Raw genomic sequence first — 8,884 nt, 5'->3', positions numbered from 1 at the left:
ACCCCCTCCCGCACCCCAGTCTCAGTCCCCACGATGAACACTGTGTTACTGCAATATTTTAAAAAGTCAAAATGGATTCCAGAAAGTTCACCGTGAACAAAATCTCCGAGTTAAGGGAAGACAGGGGCCACGCCGGCACTTACCTCACTTTCCTAACCTCCGCCCACCCCTGGGAGGGAGAGCCCCCCCCCAACCCCCTGCCCCGGCAACTTCCCTGAAATCCCCCGGTGGTTCTCAGCCCTTTCCAGCTCAGGGAGAGGAGGTGACTAAGACTGTGAACCCCCAGTGTCCAGCCTGCCCCTGGGGGTTTCCTTGCTCACCCAGGGCAGGAACCGGTCCGGTTTTCAGCAGCTGGGCATCCCCATGGCTAGGCGAATGTCCGTGGGGAGGGGCTGCCCCAGGTCTGTCTCTGTCTCTCTCTGGCCTGGGGTGTGGAGTGTGGCCGGTAAGGGTGGGGACCCCGTCGCTGGGGTCCACGCGTGAATGGGCATCTCCTGTGGAGATGCCTGGGTCTCTCGTGTCCCTGTCTTCTTCTTTCCTAGACCTTTGTGTGTCTATCTCTCCGTCTCCTGACCCTTCCTCTTTTTCTGTCTCTCTCTCTTTCTCTATCTCTCTTATCTCTCCCTATCTCCATCTCTGTCTCTCCTCTGAGTCTCCCACCCCCTCTCCTCTCCTCTGAGTCTCCCACCCCCCTCTCCTCTCCTCTGAGTCTCCCACCCCCCTCTCCTCTCCTCTGAGTCTCCCACCCCCTCTCTCCTCTCCTCTGAGTCTCCCACCCCCCTCTCCTCTCCTCTGAGTCTCCCACCCCCCTCTCCTCTCCTCTGAGTCTCCCACCCCCCTCTCCTCTCCTCTGAGTCTCCCACCCCCTCTCTCCTCTCCTCTGAGTCTCCCACCCCCCTCTCCTCTCCTCTGAGTCTCCCATCCCCTCTCTCCTCTCCTCTGAGTCTCCCACCCCCTCTCCTCTCCTCTGAGTCTCCCACCCCCCTCTCCTCTCCTCTGAGTCTCCCACCCCCTCTCTCCTCTCCTCTGAGTCTCCCACCCCCCTCTCCTCTCCTCTGAGTCTCCCACCCCCTCTGTCCTCTCCTCTGAGTCTCCCCTCCTGCCTCTGTCTCTGTCTTTCTCCATGCGATCTCCCCCTCTGGGGTTTCCCCAGCCCCTCCTCACAGCAGCCGGAAGGAAGGACTGACTGTGCTGGGAAAGGCCACGGGGTCTCCACTTCTCCCTTTTGTGGCCTCTTCCCCCTGCCCCCACCCTCAGAGCCTTCCGCACCCTCGTCCCCGGGTGGCCAGTACAGGGACGAGCGGATCTGCTGCCCCTGCTTGACTCCTCGCGGCCCCAGGAACCTGCCCGTGCGTCCCCCCCAGAGAGAGGGAAGGGGGCCGTGGCAGGGTCTGAGTGCCTGCTCCCCAAGGGTGCCCCTTGCCCCAGCTTCTGCAAGGAGCCCACAGGAGTCATGGCCCCAAGACTTCTCCTAGCCCTTGTCCTCTGGGCTGGCTACTGGCCCTGCAGTGGGAGTGAAGGTATGTAGGGCCCCTGGGGGGTTGGGGGACCAGGGCCAGTCTGGGGACTGGACTTTGCTGTGGAACATTCTGGGTGGGATAGGAGGGGGTTACCATCACATTCCACAGATGGGGAAAGTGAGGCACGGAGAAGATGAATCCTACTCCAAAGTGACAACAGGTCCTGGCAGCCACAGCCTGGAGGGAGAGAGAGAGAGAGACAGAGAGACAGAGAGACAGAGAGACAGAGAAGGGAGGGGGGGAGGGAGAGAGAGAGAAGGGGTGGGTGTTAATTGCATGCATTCATTTCATGTGCTTCAAAACAAAACTGTAGCCCTGGCCGGTTTTGCTCAGTGGGTAGAGCGTCGGCCTTCGGGCTGAAGGTCCCAGGTTGGATTCCAGTCAAGGGGCACGTACCTCGGTTGCAAGCTCTGGCCCTGGTTGGGGCACATTGGGGAGGCAGCCAATTGATGTGTCTCTCTCACATCGATGTTTCTCTCTCTCTGTCTCTCTCCCTCCCTTCCACTCTCTCTAAAAAAAAAAAAAAAAAAAAAAATCAATGAAAAAATATCCTCGGGTGAAGATTAACAAAACCAAGAATCTGTAACAAAGAGGAGAGACAGTGAAATATCTCCCTCCCGTCAGGGTTCTCCACTCCCGAGGGCTCCTCTGTGGCTTGTTAACCCTGGGAAATGAGCCAATAGTTCCTACCTTTGCAGGTAGTAGGGGCGAGAGACGGCGTAGGTGCCTTTCATTCATGCACTCATTCCACCAGCCTTTGTTAGTGCCTCCCACACGCCTGGCACTGGCCGGCAGGGAGGCGGGATGAACCCAGGGGAGGGCTTTACAGATTCTCTGGAGAGAATCAGAATCTTACTGTTTCAGGTTCCAGTCTGTGACTCTGTAAACCTCTCAGACTGGGAATTCGAAGGCTGGAATGTTGACATTCCGGAAACCTGTAGAATCTGGGACCTGAGCATCTAGGGTGGCTTTCACCCCAAACCCTGGGTACGTGTGGGGTGGTTTGAAAGCTCACGCTCCTCCCTCCTCCCTCACCCCTGCAGCCCCAACCCAGTCCAGGGTGTGGTGCTGGGCCTTTAGGTACCCGATTGCCGTAGATTGCTTCTGGACCCTGCCGCCTGCTGCGGACTCCACCAGGCCCACGTCCTTCATTGCCACGTACAGGTCAGAGAGCCCCGAGGGCTTCCTGGAGACCCACAGCTGGGCCTGCAGGCAGCGCGGGCCTGGAACCCGCGCTGTACCCTCCTACAGTACATATTTTACACCAGGGGTGTCGTTTAAAATGTTCTAGAAGCCACATTTAAAAAGTAGGAGGAAATCGGTGAAATTAATTTTAATATTTTATGTAAATAACATCTATATTTCCAAATATGTATATCATTTAATGATTGAGCATAATGTAATTGAACATACTTATACACAATGTATACATTTAAATGTAGAATAGAAATTAATATAGAAATAGCTAAAATATTATCGTTATCATTACTTTAAAAATTAATGAGATATTTTACATCCTTTTTATATGAAGTCTTCAGAATTCCACGTGTATTTTATGAATATAGTGCATTTCAGTTCAGATACTAAACTTTCATTAGAAATTCTTGATCTCTGATTGGATTTCATAAAATTTGCATTTGAAGCAATAAATTCATGCATCCAACTTGTTCCAAACAACTTTCCCAAGTTTTCTGATAACTGGAAACATTGCACTTAGATTACATAAAATAAACCAAACTTAAAAGTCCCACTCAGTCATGTTAGCTGTGTTTCAAGCACTTGACCCCACAGGCGGCTAGTGACTGCTGCATGGGACAATGTAGAAACAGGACATTGTGAATGTTGTAGAAAGTTCTATGGATGGCACTCAGCTCAAGTCTCTAAAGCCTGAAATCCTGGTGTCTCAGAATCTTACTGTTTCAGATTCCAGAGTCTGTGACTCTGTAGACCTCAGAATGTGGGAATTCTAAGGATGGAATGTTGATCTTCCAGAAACCTGTAGAATCTGGGACCTGAGCATCTAGCGTGGTTTTCACCCCAAACCCTGGGTACTTGTGGGATCTGTAATGTCAAGTGAGTGCCTCCCCCAGGGTCACAGAGACAAGAGCAGGACCCCGAACCAGGGCTCCTCACCTTCTGTCCCTACTTGGGATCTAGGGCACAGGCAGGGCCAGCAGGAGGTGCTGAGGCCCTCATAGTGCCCACTCCGTGCCCAGGCTTGGAGTGGCCGCCCACGGGGAGAGCCAGCCCTGCCTCCAGCCAACACCAGAAGCCACCAGCTGCACCATCCCAGACGTCCAAATGTTCTCCATGGTACCCTACATGCTGAACATCACAGCTGTCCACCCCTGGGGCAGCAGCAGCAGCTTCGTGACCTTTGTCCCAGAGCATATCAGTGAGTGGGGGCCATGGTTGGGGGGTGAGGAGGGTCACTGGCTTGTTTGTGCTCTTCCGCCTCTATAGGTACCCCCACCTTCTACCTGTCACACAGTCCTGTCCTCTATCGTGGGTCCTGTGGGCTCCACTTCACAGTTAATCAAGAATCTTCTCTCTCCCACTTCTCTCTCCTCCTGAGCCTCCCTGAGCCCGTTTCTTTCTTTCCTTTTTCTTTCCCTTCAGAGAGGAAGGGAGAGGGGGAGAGAGAGAGAAACATCAATGAGAGAGAATCATTGATCAGCTGCCTCCTACATACCCTCTACTGGGGATCGAGCCCGAAACCCGGGCATGTGCCCTTGATCGGAATCGAACCTGGGATCCTTCAGTCCACAGGCCGATGCTCTATCCACTGAGCCAAACTGGCTAGGGTCTGATCCCGCTTCTTTACCGCCCACCTGGGCCACAGTCCTCTCACCCTAGTTTCTGGTTCCCACCCACTTCCCTCAGCAGCCACCAGAGGGCGCCTTCCCTGAATCAGCCACCAGAGGGCGCTGTGAGCACCCTAGTCAGGTCCCGCCCCTCGGCCCACAGCTCTCTAGCTCCCGCCTTCCTTGGGGTAAACGCCCAAGTCCTCTTATGACCCACAGGGCCCTGTATGACCTTTCGGGTCTCCTCCCTAGCAGTAATGGGGCTGGAGGGATGGCTGCTAATGGATGTGGATTTCTTTTTGGGGTGACGAAAATGTTCTGATTAAATAGTGGTGGTGTTCATACACATTGTGAATGTACTAAAAACCACTGAACTGCACACTTTGAAAGGGTGAGTTTTGTGGTATGCGAATTATGTCTCAAAAAGTTGCAAGCCACTCTCTTCCTTGCACTCCTGAACTTTCTCCCCTCCTCCTTTTTTTTTTTTTTTTTTTTCAATTAGCAATAATCACGCCCCGGATAAACCTCATTGGCTACGATACTGCCACTGTGCAAAGCTCTTCCCTACTCTTTATGATCAGTAGATTTCCTTCTCATCTCTTGCCTTCTGTCCTGTGGATTGAGCTCCAAAAGGAGAGGGGTTGGGTCTGTACTGGTCACTGCTGTGTCCCCAGTGTCCAGAACATCACTGGACACACAGTAGGTCCTCAGTTAATATTTGTTGGTTGTTTGCATGAATAAATGAAACTGCCCTCTGCTGACCCTGTCTCCTGTTTGTCTATCAGTCAAACCAGACCCTCCAGAAGGCGTGCACCTGAGACCCCTCCATGGGCAGGGGCTGTGGGTGCAGTGGGAACCTCCCAGGTCCTGGCCCTTCCCGGAGATCTTCTCACTCAAGTACTGGATTCGCTACAAGCGTCATGGAGCTGCCCGCTTTCGCCAGGTGAGGAAGCTGAGAGGCAGCTGGGGAGGATGATTCCCAGGTAGAACAGCACGTGCAAAGGAGGCCTCCCCTGTAGCTTGAGGTTGCCTGTGGCTAGTGTGCAAAATAAAGGCAGCCCAGCAACTCCACTCCTGCTCCTGCGTATCTGCCCAAAGGACTTGAAAACAGGGACTAAAACAAAATCTTCATAGTAGTGCTATTCACAATAGCTGAAAGGCGGAAACAGCTCAAATGTCCATCAGTGGGTGAATGGATTCATAAAGCACGGTCCACCCACACACTGAGTATTACTCAGCCATGAAAGCACTGACACTCACTACAATGTGCATGAACCTTGAAAATATGATGCTCAGTGAGAGAAGCCAGACACAAAAGGTGTGTGCGTCCATTGATGTGAAATGTCCAGAGCAGGCACATCCAGGAATGGAAAGTAGATTCATGGTTGTCAGGGGCTGAGGAGGAGGATGGGGAGTGACTGCTGATGAAAACAGGGTGTTTCTTTGGGGGGGGGGTGATGGAATTTTCTAGAATTAGAGGTGCTGGTTGCACAACATTGTGAATGTACTAAAGGATACTGAATTGTCCATTTTAGAACAGTTAATTTTATGCCATGTAAATTTCACCTTGATTGAAAACAACATATATTATTTTAACTTAAAAAAAAAGATTTTATTGATTTTAGAGAGAGAGAGAGCAAGGGAGAGGGAGAGAGAAACATCGATCTGTTGCCTCCCATACATGGCCTGACCTGGGATCAAACCTGAAACCTAGGTATGTGCCCTAACCAGAAATGGAACCCACAACCTTTTGTTTTAACTTCTTCTTCTTCTTTTTTCTAAAAATATATTTTTACTGATTTCAGAGAGGAAGGGAGAGGAAGAGAGAAATAGAAACCTCAATGATGAGAATCATTGATCGGCTGCCTCCTGCACGCCCCACACTGGGGATCAAGCTTGCAACCTGAGCATGTGCCCTTGACCAGAATCGAACCTGGGACCCTTCAGTCCACAGGCCGGCACTCTATCCACTGAGCCAAACTGGCTAGGGTTGTCTTAACTTCTTAAAAAATAAAAAATAAAGGCAGTGTCCTGTGAGCATCCGAAGGCCGGTGTGTCCTGGGCAGTGCCGGGTCCTGAGCTGAGGAGTGAGTCTGCAGAGTGTGGCTTTTCACACCCTGCCCCGCGGGTGTGGGAGTCTTCGGTGATGGGGAAGCTTCTCCATCTGCTCTCAGGACAGTGGCCGTGAACTATGGGTGGCCACCGAGCCATTCCAATGTGGCGAGTAGCCCGGGAACTGGCTTTTAAATTTTACTAGTGTTCATTAATTTTTTTAAGTCTTTGCAGTTTTAAAATTGAGATCGAACTCACATGCCAGAAAATTCACTGTTTTAAAGTGCTTAAGCCAGTGGCTTTGAGTTTGTTCATAAAGTTGTGCAACCATTAACCTGAATTTAAAACTTGCAGCACCATATCGGCCTACCCTATGGGAAACTCAGGTAGGGCAGGGAAGGGAGCGAGGCAGACCTGGGGCTGGGCAGCTGAGCGTGGGGGCTGGATGGGACCTTCTGAGGATTGTGGGAGATGGGAGGGGGTGAGGGCCAGGTCAGGGAGGGAGAGTGTGGAGCAGCAGGGACAGGGAGAGAAAGCAGAAAAGGTGGATCTGAGTGGGTGTCTCATTCGTACCCATGAGACTTCAATCTTGGGAGGTCCCTGCATGGGGACATGAGAGGCCAAGGCCATTGAGAGAAGAACTGATTACATTTCCTGAGAGAAGGGGACATGCCGCGCCACGCAGGGCCGTACAGGCAACATCAGGATGCAGGAGGCTGGAGCAGGAGGCTGGAGCAGGAGGGAGTGGCGAGCCAAGGCAGCGCTCTGCTGGGGTTTCCCTGGGAAAGGAGACAGGGTGGGGTGAATGCTGGGGGCTGGCGAGTGTGAGTAATCCTGTGGGCTCTGGGCTACATGGGTGATCTCAAGTTGCCTGGCACCTGGCACTGGGGTGACGTAGGGCAGGAGGAATACTGGCCTGTGTGGGGGAAATGAGAGAAAATTAGATGGGGGTTTAGACTCCGATTGTTTAGTTTGTATGTGAAAGGCATGCTCCTTTGCCATCTCTAACAACTGGCTGACCCCAAGAAGGGCAGTCTGTTCCCCGCCAGTTAAGATGTTAAGATGCCAAAATATCCTAAGATACAAAGAAATTTTAAAAACATGGTTAATACAGTGGGACTGGGGGGTTGGGGAGGAAGGCATTGAAGTCAATGATAGAAGCTCTGGTTTAGAGCCAGGAGGAGGTGGCGGGGGGAAGGGGAGGTCTGTGAGTGAGGGATCTCACCACTGAGACATCCCTCGAAACTGGGCCATCCCTTGGTGCGGTCCAGGAAGGATTCCTGAACGAGTTGGCTCTGGGACCAGCAGGAAGTCCACACAGGTCAGGACCACACAAGCCAAAGACTGGGAGGGGCTGTGAGGGCGAACGGTTTAGGGTGGAGCGTGAGGATGGAGGCTCAGTCACACAGACCGCTGGACAATGGCCCTTGCCAGCCTCCTCACCCACTGACCACAGCCTTTCTGCTCTCAGGTGGGGCCCATCGAAGCCACGTCCTTCACCCTCAGAGCGGTGAGGCCCCACGCCCGGTACTGCATCCAGGTGGCTGCTCAGGACCTCACTGACTACGGGCAGTCAAGCAACTGGAGTCTCCCTGCCATGGCCTCCGCGGCTCTGGGCCAGTAGCAGGGGCTTCCCAGCCCCCAGAAGAGGGGCTGGTTCTGTGACATCCCCTCCCCCTCACTGCTACCCTCTCCAAGGCGGATGGAACCTGACTGGCCTGGGGTCGCTGCTGCTGAGTTGCTGGGCAACCTTGGACAAGTGACTTTGCCGCTCTGGCACTTAATCTTCTAATCTGTGAAATGGAGATGTACCCTCTCCTCTGACTGCAGAACTGTGAATGTGACATATCATTTATTGTTTCATTAGACAAGGACCATTGTTACTAGCATAAAAACTCTTCCTCCCTTTGTTCAACAGACCCAGAGAGGAGTTAGAGAGGATAGAACAGAGCGGGACACACATACAGTGAATCGCCGCTCGGTGGGGAGGGTCAGGGCTGGACGAGAGGAAGAGCCCAGGCGTGAGGAGTTGGGGTGGGAGTGGAGGGTTCGGCCTGGGATGGGATGGTGGGAACCATTCAGTTCAGCAGTTTGGTTCACCCATCGTCTCAAAAGATGTGAGCCCCAGTGTGAGTGGACACAAAGGGGACATCAGTTTGTTTGAGAAGATTTCTCTGAGGAGGGGACAAAGCAGCCAGGTCTGGGAGGATTTTCTCAATCCATGGGTTTGTTTGTGGATTTTTTTTTAAATATATTTTTATTGATTTTTTACAGAGAGGAAGAGAGAGGGACAGAGAGTTAGAAACATCGATGAGAGAGAAACATCGATCAGCTGCCTCTTGCACACCCCCTACTGGGGATGTGCCCGCAACCAAGGTACATGCCCTTGACTGGAATCGAACCCGGGACCCTTGAGTCCGCAGGCCGACGCTCTATCCACTGAGCCAAACCGGTTTCGGCTGTTTGTGGATTTCACTTAGTTCTCATCTCAGAGGTCACCTCCTCCAA

The 8,884-nt window shown here is 52.6% G+C and overlaps 1 protein-coding gene across 1 annotated transcript; it reads left to right on the top strand.

Annotated features, from left to right (window-relative positions):
- Window positions 1–1,340: 1,340 nt before the first annotated feature.
- Window positions 1,341–8,176, top strand: EBI3 (Epstein-Barr virus induced 3). Its single transcript, XM_079772451.1, has 5 exons — window positions 1,341–1,520; window positions 2,564–2,684; window positions 3,737–3,915; window positions 5,110–5,267; window positions 7,848–8,176. The coding sequence occupies exons 1-5, from the start codon at window positions 1,454–1,456 to the stop codon at window positions 7,998–8,000; spliced, it is 678 nt and encodes a 225-aa protein (XP_079628577.1). The 5' UTR covers window positions 1,341–1,453; the 3' UTR covers window positions 8,001–8,176.
- Window positions 8,177–8,884: the final 708 nt, after the last annotated feature.

This window comes from Cnephaeus nilssonii, assembly GCF_951640355.1.
Source record: "Cnephaeus nilssonii genome assembly, chromosome: 5".
Classification (NCBI taxonomy): domain Eukaryota; kingdom Metazoa; phylum Chordata; class Mammalia; order Chiroptera; family Vespertilionidae; genus Cnephaeus; species Cnephaeus nilssonii.
Note: the sequence above shows the minus strand (reverse complement) of the source record. Positions and strands in the feature narration are given on the sequence as shown.

Bases quoted from the DNA above. Each gene is read 5' to 3' on its own strand.
- EBI3 (XM_079772451.1), top strand. From the start codon at position 1,454: ATGGCCCCAAGACTTCTCCTAGCCCTTGTCCTCTGGGCTGGCTACTGG. The intron at 2,685-3,736 runs GTCAGAGAGCCC...CTCCGTGCCCAG, and splicing joins TCCTTCATTGCCACGTACAG to GCTTGGAGTGGCCGCCCACG. The intron at 5,268-7,847 runs GTGAGGAAGCTG...TTCTGCTCTCAG, and splicing joins GAGCTGCCCGCTTTCGCCAG to GTGGGGCCCATCGAAGCCAC.